The sequence below is a fragment of the Aethalodelphis obliquidens genome, unplaced genomic scaffold, assembly GCF_003676395.1.
Source record: "Aethalodelphis obliquidens isolate GAN/ISIS:26980383/991018 unplaced genomic scaffold, ASM367639v1 scaffold72, whole genome shotgun sequence".
Classification (NCBI taxonomy): domain Eukaryota; kingdom Metazoa; phylum Chordata; class Mammalia; order Artiodactyla; family Delphinidae; genus Aethalodelphis; species Aethalodelphis obliquidens.
In genome coordinates this window covers 4050300-4063274 of record NW_020838016.1, presented here as the reverse complement: position 1 = coordinate 4063274, position 12975 = coordinate 4050300, and the positions used below count along the sequence as shown (strand labels likewise).

Below are 12975 nucleotides of genomic sequence, written 5' to 3'. Positions count from 1 at the left end.
TGTATTAGGACTACTACCATTCATGCCACACAAGTTTTTAAAATCCTGTAAATGTTATGTAGCATTCAAAAAAGTTTTCTTTATGCTGATTTGAGACACAAAGTACTGACACACTTAATGTAAAAAAAAAAAAGGCACATGCAGAATCTTTTTGCTATGTATGTGTACTTAACCTTTCACATACAATGATTTAATTAGACCATAATCATCCCCTCTTTTGTTATATCTTTTTAAAAATTAAAATAAAGAAATCAAAAATAAAGTCACTTACCTAGCTATTCAAGAAATAGGGAGAAATAATTACTATATTGATAATTTCTGAAGTATGCATCTTACATTACACTTTGTGTAATAACATGAACAGCAAAATGGATACTTAATAAAGCATTTATATTCTAAAAGATTATATGAATATTAGCTCCTTAAAACTAGCAATGCTTTTTCCTCTGTATAGCTTGTTTTTCAATCTAGCCCACAACAGCAGTTTAAAGAACTACTATTTAATCCATACAGAGTCCTAAAATGTAGATGATACCTTGATGTAAGTGAGGCTTGTAATGAACTAAACATGGACTTTAGAATCAAAAGAAACAGATTCAGATTTCTAACTCTGTCCTTTGTGACTTATGTCCTCATTTTTTCTGCTCCTTAGCTTCCTTTTCTTTATAATATAAGGATTCTTTTTCTTATTTACCTTATATAGTTGTTGTGAGGATTAAATAAAATAGTATACTATTGATTCCCTATTCTGTTTCCCCTGCTTTTCTATGTAGTTCAACCCTCTGGGATATAAGAGCGGAATGAGCCATCACCTGCAGTAGATTACCTAAACAGTTTAATGACCATCCCCCAGTGTTCTTTCCAAGCACTGATGCTAATTGGTATTATCTGCTCTGGCTTTGACCAAATTCAGTGAGAAAAACAATAGCTATGCATCGTACCCAAATACACTCCAGTAAACTGGCTGAAATTGCTGCTTTTAAATTCAAGATATTTGCCTCACAACCTCATTCTTTTTTTTTTTCCCCTCATTCTTAATCTGTAACACAAATCCTTCCCCAAAATTTCCCAGACCTTCTTTCAAGGTAGAATTTATTATAGTATATTTGACCCCACCTCTGATTATTATCTACTATATTTGCATGTGTTTTTTTCCCTCCATATCTTTGGTAAGAAGACAGGTCTATTATTAAGTTGACAGGACCTTCTGCTCACTAGGTCAAACTCTCACCTGTACTCTGGATTCCTTTCACTTTTGAAGTGATCAGAGGAACATGAACATACATTCTACATTGTCTTTATTTTGCTCATACATGTTCCTGCTAAGTTCCCTGACCTCATAAATCTATTTCTAACTAATCTTAATATTTTATCTAGTAAAATCAATTTCCTTTCTAATCACTACAGCCCAGTCAACACTTGAGCAAAGCGCTTGGCATTGTATTTAATAGTACATTTCATCCATTTTCCTTCCTTGCTTGTGGCCATAGAATCAGCAAATTATCAGAGTAGGCTAGAGCTTCTTATTTATGATCCCAGGCCATTTTTCTTTTTGTCAAGTATGCTCTATAAGGTTATATCCAAGGAGAAGGGAAGCAGGGGACATAATAAATTACGGGAAGAAGAGCCAAGGTGCTATGATTTGGTATTGTTAACTTTTTACTCTCATTTAAATAAGATGTGTCAGTCAGAAAATAGTAATTACTCTGTCAGTCATCAAGGTGTTCTAGATGGATCTACCTTCCTTCTTTTTTTTTTTTTTTGCCGTACGCGAGCCTCTCACTGTTGTGGCCTTGCCCATTGCGGAACACAGGCTCCGGACGCGCAGGCTCAGCAGCCATGGCTCACGGGCCCAGCCACTCCGTGGCATGTGGGATCTTCCCGGACCGGGGCACGAACCCGTGTCCCCTGCATTGGCAGGCAGACTCTCAACCACTGCGCCACCAGGGAAGCCCTGGATCTACCTTCTTAAAATAACTATGTATTATTAGGTTTTCTTTGTGATTTAAGTTTAGTTGACATTGGGTTTAACTTTCAGTCAAGAGATTGGTTAGGTTTGGTTTCGTTTGGTTTGGCTTGGTTTGGTTGGTTTGATTTTAGCTAGAAAAGTGAGTTGTAAAATGGGGAAAAAATTTTAAGTCAACCACAGTTTTAGGGTATGATTGAATCTGGGAAGGCAAGGCTGGAGAATTTATGTGTAACAAGTCCAGGACCGTTTTGAAATCATGATTCAACTTTTTTCATACATTTGTCCATATGTTTGCTGTGCCACATATAAGCTCTGGTATGGAATGGTATCCAAATCAATATTCTGAGCTACTATTTTGCTATATTTTATGATAACAAAATGCCATTAGTGATTTACTTATTTCCTTAAGACTAATTAGAAATTTAGTTATACTTTACATAAGTGAAGTGTGATAGATATTCCAGTGGATGAAAGTCTAGTTAGCAGTTGCAAATATAGGACTAAAATTTGGGAAAATAGACACATTGTCAAAGACTACCAATAGCAATTTAAATTACAACTGCTATATATCAGAACAAAACTATCACTCGAAAAGATACATGCACCCCTGTTTCACAGCAGCACTATTTACAGTAGCCAAGACATGGAAACAACCTAAATGTCCATCAACAGATGAATGGATAAAAAAGATGTGGTACATATATACAGTGTACCACTCAGCCATAAAAAAGAATGACTTAATTCCATTCGCAGCTACATGGATGGACCTAAAGATTATTATACTAAGTGAAGTAAGTCAGAAAGAGAAAAACAAATACCATATGATATTATATGTGGAATCTAAAATATGACACACATGAACTTATCTACAAAACAGAAGTGGAGTCACAGACACAGAGAATAGACTTGTGGTTGCTGGTCGGGGGAGGGAGTTGGATTGGGAGTTTGGGACTAGCAGATGCAAACTATTATATATTAGAATGGATAAACAACAAGGTCCCATTGTGTAGCACAGGGAACTATATTCAATATCCTGTAATAAACCATGATGGAAAAGAAAAATAATAATAAATCACAGCTGCTGTAAGACTGCCTTGCAATGTTTTTAAGGGACAGGGTTTTTTGGGGGTGTATGTGTATTCTGCAGCAAAATCAAATTGCTGGATAAATTTTTAGTGTAATGTGAAGGTCTGGGTAACAAATAATCAGGCAAAAACAGGGCCGTAACTGAGTCATTTAACTTCTCTGGGTCTTAGCTTCTTCATTTATAAAGAAGGCTCTTTGATTAGATAAACTTATGTGATCATTTCTTTTTTTTTTTAAACAGTTTTTGAAACATTTGATAGCTTGCAATGAAAGCTAATGATTTCTTTTTTGTTAAATATATTTATTTTTATTTATTTATCTTTGGCTGTGTTGGGTTTTCGTTTCTGCGCATGGGCTTTCTCTAGTTGCGGCGAGCGGGGGCTACTCATCATTGCAGTGCACAGGCTTCTCATTGCGGTGGCTTCTCTTTGTTGCGAAGCACGGGCTCTAGGCACGTGGGCTTCGGTAGTTGTGGCACGCGGGCTCTAGAATGCAGGCTCAGTAGTTGTGGCACATGGGCTTAGTTGCTGTGCAGCGTGTGGGATCTTCCCGGACCAGGGTTCGAACCCGTGTCCCCTGCATTGGCAGGCAGATTCTTAACCACTGTGCCACCAGGGAAGCCCTGTGATCATTTCTAATGCTAGAATTCTGTGATCCAGTTGATGGGTGAAGTAATGTATATAAGTGGAATTCTTCAAGTAGGGAATCATTAATTCACTCATAATTTTAAAATATTTATTGACCACCTTCTATGTGCTGTTATACTAAGCACTGAGGGTGCAGTCTTAAACAAGGTCAGCTCACTGCCCATATGGAACTTACATTCAAGTGACGAAGGCAGACCAAAACTAAGTGGTCAGAATAATTTCAAAAGTTAATAAGTATCTGTGATGGATAATAACAGTAAGAAGGGGTCCATCTTTAGATTGAATCCCAAAAGGAAGATCTCTCTAAGGAGGCCACCTGTGAGCCAAGAATCTAAAGGATATGGGGGCTAGCCAGGGGAAGTGTCAAAAAAAGAGCTGCCTAGATAGAGGAAATAGCAATTGCAGAGTATCTGAAGCATGAATGATATTGTTATATTCCAGGAGCTGCAGTAGCTTGAGCACAGTGGGCCAGTGGCACTAGATGAGATAGAGGCAGAGGCCTGATGATGTAGAACATTTAAGTCCATAATCATAAGTGGATTTATTTAGTTCATTCTAAGTGTAATAGGGAGCCACTGAAGGATTTTAAACAGGGGAGGGATGTGATCAAATTCGTATTAAAAAAAATGCTTTTTGTCAACATGGTTTGGAGTGGTTTCTATGGGATATGATAAAAATGTAAAAGATAAAAATAGATTATAGAAAGAAAAGCCCATGGTGAGTTTTAAAGATTGTGGATAGGAAGGGGACAAAAGCAGGAAGAGCAAGAAAGAGTGAGAGCAAGCTATATAAAAAGGATAGTAAGAGTTCATTGTACACTATAGAAGGCCCAGTAAAGACGGTGTTCAAGAGAGCTATGGTTAATAATATCACGTATTGCAGAGGAGAAAAAGGACTATGCAAAGACCATCAGCTTTAAGTGAAGATTTAGGTTGTTGGTGACTTTTTAGTGTTTCTTTTCAGTGATATTAAGGAGAAAATCCAGAGTTCAGGGTGATAAGACTGAAATCAATAATGAGAAAATGGGGATGATGTGTAAAGAGGTTTCTGCAGACTTAGAAAGTTGTGTAGGTATTTGGTAATTCATAGTGCGAACAGCCACCCTTTCCTTTCTATCATTGTGGCTGTTTGGCTCTTGTGTGTGGCTTAAAGCTTGCTTTGTTTTCAATTTTATTATTTGATTTTGCTGTTTTATCCCCAAAGAGATTTCAGTTAAATTTCAAATGTTTTGAGTTTACCATATCTGAATGGATGGTTTCAAATTATAAACTAATAAAATTGATGGCATTGGACACTGTATAAGGTTGAGTTTTTCTTCAACACTAATGTATGGATTTTAGTATATAATAGTGGAATGTTTCTATACTAGGTAAGTTTTTCTCTCCTCACTTTCCATAGAACTAGATTTTTTTTCATAAATAATAGAAAATGCATTTAGTTCATAGACAATCTTGTCATTCCTCTATCCCCAGCCAAATTGAAAAAAATATGAAATTCTAGAATCATAAAATAGAAACTTGATTGTTTTATTGGATCAGGGAGTATAAATGGAAAGCTGAAGCTGTTTCTTGTGGTTTTCCTAAGACAAGCTAAAGTTCATGTGCTTTTTCTATCACAATTAAAATGTGAAACAAAAAATGATTGAATTAAGATGTACATATATATTCCTGTTTAGGATGATTTTGGTACAGAATAAGGGATAAGATGTTATGCCTTTGTTTGCCTTTTCATTGCTGTTGTCCCAGTTTATTTTGAAATAATCAGTACAAACTTCTCAATTTCTAAAGCTTAATATTTTTTTCTTTTAATTTATGCCTAGTTCTATAATCCCCACATCTATTGGTCTTTTTTTTTTAATTGGTCTTTAACATAAATAAGTATACAGAGAAAACAGAGAGGAAGGAGAGAGGGAGACAGAAAGATAAAATTAAACTATTCAAATTAGTCTCAAAAATGTATCTTTAAAAATACATAGGAATGAATTCAACAAGAAAAGTACAGAATCAGTGTGAATAAAATCATAATGTTTCATTAAATAATGTCAAATAAGATATCATAAATGAAGAGCTATATCATGTTCCTGGCTGAAAAGATTATTAAAATGTCAGTTCTTCCCAGTGTAATGTATAATTTTCTTAAAAATACCAGTTCAAATTCCAGTAGGTTTGAGAGAGTTCTGGGAGGTGAGAGAAGGAACTAAGCAAAATGATTTTAAAGTTTATATAGACTGGGACTTCCCTGGTGGCACAGTGGTTAAGAATCCGCCTGCCAATGCAGGTGACACGGATTTGAGCCCCGGTCCAGGAAGATCCCACATGCCGTGGAGCAACTAAGTCCGTGCACCACAACTACTAAGCCTGCTCTCTAGAGCCCGTGAGCCACAACTACTGAGCCTGCGTGCCACAGCTACTGAAGCCTGTGTGCCCAGAGCCCATGCTCTGCAACGAGAAGCCCACACACCTCAACTAAGAGTAGCCCCCGCTTGCTGCAACTAGAGAAAGCCTGTGTGCAGCAACGAAGACCTAACGCAGCCAAAAAGAAAATAAATAAATTTATTTTTAAAAAAAAGGGTATTACATAGACTGAGTGAAGTAAGTCAGACAGAGAAAGACAAATATCATATGATATTGCTTATATGTGGAATCTAAAAAAAAGGGTACAAATGAACTTATCTACAAAACAGAAAAAGAGTCACAGACATAGAAAACAAACTTATGGTTACCAGTGGGGTGGGTGGGGGAGGGATAAATTGGAAGACTGGGATTGACATATACACTCTACTATATATAAAATAGATAACTAACAAGGACCTACTATATAGCACAGGGAACTCTACTCAGTACTCTGTAATGGCCTATATGGGAAAAGAATCTGAAAAAGAGTACATATATGTATATGTATAACAGATTCACTTTGCTGTACACCTGAAACTAATACAACATTGCAAATCAACTATACTCTAATAAAATTAAAAAATAAAAGTTAATGTAGAATTTCAAGCTTATTTTAAAAAGGTGGTATAGCATAGTGCTTAAGAGCATAGACCTTGGAGTCAGACTACCTGGGTTCATATCTTGGCTCTACTACTGAGTGCTTTGAAAAGTTATTTAACCTCTCCGTGGCTCATTTTCCCAATCTTCAAAGTGTGAAGATATTAATTCCTAGCTCTTGGAATTGTTTTGAGGATAAAACAAATAAATACATATAAATCACTTATAACCGTGCCTTACACATAGAAAATATTTAATTGTTTGCTACTAGCTTTATAGAAATTTTTTAGGAAAAGGACTAGATAAGGGAAATTTGTTCAACTAAATATTCAAATTAGTTGAATTAAGTTACACATTAAGGTATATTATAACATTATAAAGCTGTTATAATCAAAACAGTGTGTCCTTGCAATAGAAAAATAGATTAGTGAAACTAAATAAAAAATCCAGAAATAGATCTAAGTATATATAAGCATCTAAAACATGTTTAAAGGTGACATTTCAAATAAACCAGGGAAAGCTGGTTTTATTTAATAATGGTAGAGGCATAATTGACTGCTCATCTGGTGGGAATAAACAGACCCATACTTGATACTATCGGCAGAAATAAATTTCAGACAGATTAAAGATGTAAAAGCAAGCAACAGATGGAGACAGAGAGAGAAGAAAATATATTTCTATAATCTCTAGGAGAAAGGAGATCTTTGAAAGCAATACAAGAAACCCAGAAGCCTTTTTTTTTAATCAGTATGAGATGATAGATGTTAACTAAGCTTACTGGGATAATCATGTCACGATATATATAAGTTAAATCATTATGCTGTACAACTTAAACCTATATTGTATTGTATGTCAGTTATCTCTCAAAAAAACTGGAAAGAAAAGAGAAATCTGAAAGCCATAAAAAAATAAATACAGATATGACTTTGTAGAAGTTAATAATTTCTGACAAAAGATACCATGAAGAGTCTAAAAACAAAAGAACAAACTGGGAGAAAATATTTGCATCATTTAAGACAAAGTTAGGGACTTCCCTGGTGATGCAGTGGTTAAGAATCCACCTGCCAGTGCAGGAGACATTAGTTCAATCCCTGGTCCGTTAAGATCCCACATGCCACGGAGCAACTAAGCCCATGCACCACAACTACTGAGCCTGCGCTCTAGAGCCCATGCACCACAACTACTGAGCGTGCGCTCTAGAGCCCATGAGCCACAGCTACTGAGCCTGCATGCCACAACTATTGAGGCCCGTGCGCCTAGAGCCCGTGCTCCGCAACAAGAGAAGCCACTGCAATGAGAAGCCTGTGCACTGCAACGAAGAGTAGCCCCCACTTGCCGCAACTAGAGAAAGCCCACGCACAGCAACAAAGACCCAACGCAGTCAAAAATAAATAAATAAATAAATGTAAAAAAAAGAAGAATCCAAGAAAGGTGAATAACAATAGAAAAATTAGCAGAGAATAAACATTAAAAATCTCCAAAAAATTTTAAACTAATAAACAAGAAAATACACTCCACTACTTAGTAGTTAGGCAGGAGCAAAATAACATAACATTTTCAATCATTGGATTGGCAAACATTAAAGGGACTTGTAACATCAAGTGCTGGCAGGGATATGAGGAACCAAACATTCTCATCATTGCAGTTGGAGGTGTGGATTGCAGTAAGTAACCTTTTTGATTTGTCAGTACCAAGATTTTAACTTTTGAGTCATTGCTCCCTCTCTTGAAATTTATTCTATAGAAATAAAAGTATCAGTTACATAAATACATGTGTACTTATGATATTTATTACTGCATTGTTTGTAAATGTGACAAAAATTTGGGGGAAATTTGCATGTTAATAGGAGAAGGCTGAATAAATTGTGGAACACAAATTATGTAATAACTTGTAATTATTTAACATAATTATTTGTACATGTCATGTGACTTGAAAGATATTCAAAATCTATTAATTTTTTGAAAAGATATAGCATGTTCTTTTTTTGCTAAAAGTAAAAGAAAGATATATGAGCTTTGAAGTGATACAGAAGGAAAATTTTGGCATTGCCTAATTCAGAAGTATATTACAAGAGACCAAGTATTAGAAGAAACCAGAGTTTATTGTCTTTTTTACTTTGTATATCTCTTTCTTGTTTGACTTACGACAAGCACATATTATTCTTAAAACAAGGAAAGGACAAAGAATAGAACTTTAGTCTTTAAGTAATAGACTACAGTTTTTTATAATTGTGCTCAGTTTTGATACATGGCTATTGTAAAACTACCTACTCATACTAATGTGTTTTGTTTCACTTTAGCAATGTCTGACCGTCAGGAGAGTGCTCTTATAGAGCTAATGGTTTGTACGATTCGTCAAGCTGCTGAGGCACATCCTCCAGTGGGAAGGGGTACCGGCAAGAGAGTAAGTTATATTAGAAATCTACAAAAAAAAGAAAGCTTTTAATGTAATTAACTGTCTTAAGTATTTGAATATTTTTTGTAAATGATATATGCTGTGGTAGTTCATCTTATATTCTGTCTACTCAGGTACCAAAATAGATTCTTTGCATCCATGCTCCTATAGCACCTGTGCCTGCTTCTAGTCTAGTATCTTACGAATTTTCACATTCATATTTGTTAAAGGTACAGAAAGGCTCTGAAGGCAAACTGCCTAGTTTTGGAGGCTCTTCCACTTAACATCTATGTAATCTTTGGACAGTTGACTATTTTCTTTGCTAATTTCCTTACCTGTAGTATGGGGCTAATAATGCGGGTGTTATTGCTATTTAAGATGAATTGAGATAATCGTGATGGAAAGACTGGCTCTGGTAGTGTGAAAAGGTAGGCAATTCCTCTCTGCCAAAAAAAAAAAAAGTGTAAAACTGGAAAAACTATCAAAACCCATATCAGGGCTCTGGAAATTAGCCAGAGATAAAACAACAAATTGAGAAGCATTTATGGGCATATCTTGGAGATATTGTAGGTTCCGTTCCAGACCATTATAATAAAGCAAATATTGCAATAAAGCTAGTCACATGAATTTTTTGGTTTCTTGATGCATAAAAAGTTGTGTTTACACTGTACAGTAGTCTATTAAGTGCGCAATGCCTTATGCCTAGAAAAACAATGTGCATACCTTAATTTAAAACTAGTTTATTGCTAAAAAAAAATGCTGTCATCTGAGCCTTCAGCGAGTTGCAATCTTTTTGCTGGTAGCAGTTTCTTAAAATAAGACAAAAATGAGGTTTGCCTCATTGATGGACCTTTCCTTTCACAAACAATTTCTATTTAGCATGCAATGCTGTTTGATAGCATTTGACCCACAGTAGAACTTCTTTCAAAATTGGAGTCAGACCTTTCAAACTCTGCCACTTCTTTATCAACTAAGTTCATGTAATATTCTAAATCCTTTGTTGTCATTTCAACAATCATCACGGCATTTTCACCATGAGTAGATTACATCTCTAGAAACCACTTTCTTCGCTCCTCCATAAGAAGCAACTCCTCATCTGTTAAAGTTTTTGTCATGAAATTTATCACATATTCAGTCTCTGCATTGAATTCTAATTCTCTTTCTATTTTCACCACATCTGCAGTTCCTTCCTCCGCTGAAATCTTGAACCCCTCAAAGTCATTCATGAGGATTGGAATCAACTTCTGCCAAATTCCTGTTAATGTCGATATTTTGACCTTTTGTCCTTGAATCATGAATATTCTTAGTGTCATCTAGGACGCTGAATCCTTTCCAGAAAGTTTCCAGTGGACTTTGCACAGATCCATCAGAGGAATCACTATCCATGGCAGCTATAGCCTTACAAAATCTCTTTCTTTACTAATGAAACTTGAAAGTCAGAATTACTCCTTGATCAGTGGGCTGCAAAATGGATATTGTGTTAGGAGGCATGAAAACATTATTCTCATAGTGCACCTCCATCAGAGCTCTTGGGTGACCAGATGCTTTGTCAGTGAGCAGTCATATTTTGAAGGGAATCTTTTCTTTGAGCAGTAGGTCTCAGCAGTGGGCTTAAAATATTCACTAAACCATGTTGTAAACAGATGTGCTGTCACCCAGACTTTGTTGTGCCACTGATAGAGAACAGGCAGAGTAGATTGAGCATATTTCTAAGGGCCCTAGGGCTTTCAGAATAGCGAATGAGCATTGGCTTCAACTTAAAGTCACCAAATGTATAGCTATGAAAATCCTATGTGGCATCTTCTTTTAATATAATGCTGTTTTGTCTATACTGCAAATCTTTTTGTTTAGTGTAGGCACCTTCATTAATTAACTTAGCTAGATCTTCTGGTTAACTTGCTGCAACTTCTACATCAGCAGTTGCTGCCTCACCTTGAACTCATGTTATAGAGATGGCTTCTTTTCTTAAATCTCATGAACTAGATTCAGCCTTTTCTTCTGCAGCTTCCTCACTTCTCTCAGCTTTCATAGAATTTAAGAGAGTGAGGGCCTTGCTGTGGATTAGGCTTTGGCTTAATGGAATGTTGTGGTTGGTTCGATCTTCTATCCAGATCACTAAAACTTCTTCCATATCAGCAATAAGGCTGTTTCACTTTCTTATCATTCATGTATTCACTGGAGTAGCACTTTTTATTTCTTTCATGAACTTTTCCTTTGCATTCACAAGTTGGCTAACTGTTTGACTCAAGAGGCCTAGCTTTTGGCCTTTCAACATGCCTTCCCCACTGAGCTTAATCATGTCTAGCTTTTGATTTAAAACAAGAGATGTGTGGCTCTTCTTTTCACCTGAACACTTAGAGGCTTATTAGGGGTTAGTAAGGTTGTTAGTTGGCCTGATTTCAATACTGTTGAGTCTCAGGAAGGGGGAAAAGATGGGGGAACAGCTAGTTGGTGGAGCAGTGGGACACAACATTTATCAAGTAAGTTCCCCATTTTATATGGGTGCAGTTTCTGGCACCCCAAAGCAATTAAATGGTAACATCAAAGATCATTGATCACAGATCACCATAACAGGTATAATAATAATGATGAAAAAGTTTGAAATATTGCAAGAATTACCAAATGTGGCACAGAAACAGACACACAAACACAAAATGAGCAAATGCTGTTGGGAAAATGGTACCAATAGACTCGCTCAACACAGGGTTGTCACAAAGTTCCAATTTGTTTTCTTCAAAAAAGCAATATCTGCAAAACATAAGAATGAGGTGTGCTTGTATTCTTGGAAAACTGCTGAAGCTTCAGGTTAAAGCTGTAGGAGTGAGTCTACAGCCTTCCTGCCTAGGGTTACAGTATACACAGAACCCACAGGCTTGATTGGTGACATCTGTAATTTTACCAGAGTGGCACTGTATGTAAAAACCAGCAACTTTGCTGTCAAGGGAACAGACTCAATATGGGACAAATGGGAAAAAATCCACAGCTTTGTCAACTAGAAATGGCAGAAACAAGGAAATCCTGTACCTGTGATATTCAGAGATTGTGTCTGCAAGTTGGTAAGAATAGTGAACCAGCCAAGAATCTAACAAAAAATGCTAGAAATGAGAAAGCTATAAAAGGATTAATAAACTCTTCATACATCCCTGGCTGACTGGGAAACCTGAGAGAGAGAACCCAATGGAAAATAAAAGTCAAGCAAACTTACATAGTGGCTGAAGTTTGAATGTGCTCTCTATCCCACAACAGATCAGGTCTCAGAGGCGAGGAGCCTTATAAATTTGGATCATTTGAGCACCACCTCTACCCAAATCATTGGCTGACTAGTGATCTATTGAAACACAGAGGAGACTCCCAGGAAGACAGGCTAAAAAACAAAAATAAGAATAAAAATTCCCAACAGCAGCCACACATCATGGGAGAGACAAATTACACAGTTTAAGTTTAATTTATTAAAATGACACTTAGAAAAATATTTTTTAAATACATAATTATTACAGAATATTATCAAAAAATGTCCACTTTTCCAGAAAAATTGGAACCATGCAAAAAAAACACAGTAAAATGTGGCCATACTCAGGGGAAAAAAGTAGACAGTAGAAATGTTTTCTCAGTAGGTGCAATTGTTGGGTTTAGCACATACTTCAGAGCCCTTTTTTATAAATATGTTCAAAGAATTATAGGAAAATATGTTCAGAGAATTACAGGAAAAGATAACAAATAAGGAATCTCAGTAATTCCAATTTTTCAAATGACAATTCATGAGTTGAAAAGTACAGTAACAGAAATTTAAAATTTATTAGATAAGCTCAACAGATTTGAGATGACAGAAGAAACAGTGGACATGAAAGATTAATAGAAATTATTCATTCTGGAAAAAAAAACAGGAAAA

At 36.0% G+C, this 12975-nt stretch overlaps 1 protein-coding gene across 2 annotated transcripts in view; it reads left to right on the top strand.

Annotated features, from left to right (window-relative positions):
• STAG1 (STAG1 cohesin complex component) overlaps window positions 1–12975 on the top strand; it is a 431541-nt gene that overhangs the window by 348052 nt on the left and 70514 nt on the right. For both annotated transcript variants that reach the window (XM_027091619.1, XM_027091620.1), the window contains one exon: window positions 8992–9095. In XM_027091619.1, the coding sequence (XP_026947420.1) occupies window positions 8992–9095 (104 nt within the window). The remainder of the gene's footprint in view (window positions 1–8991; window positions 9096–12975) is intronic.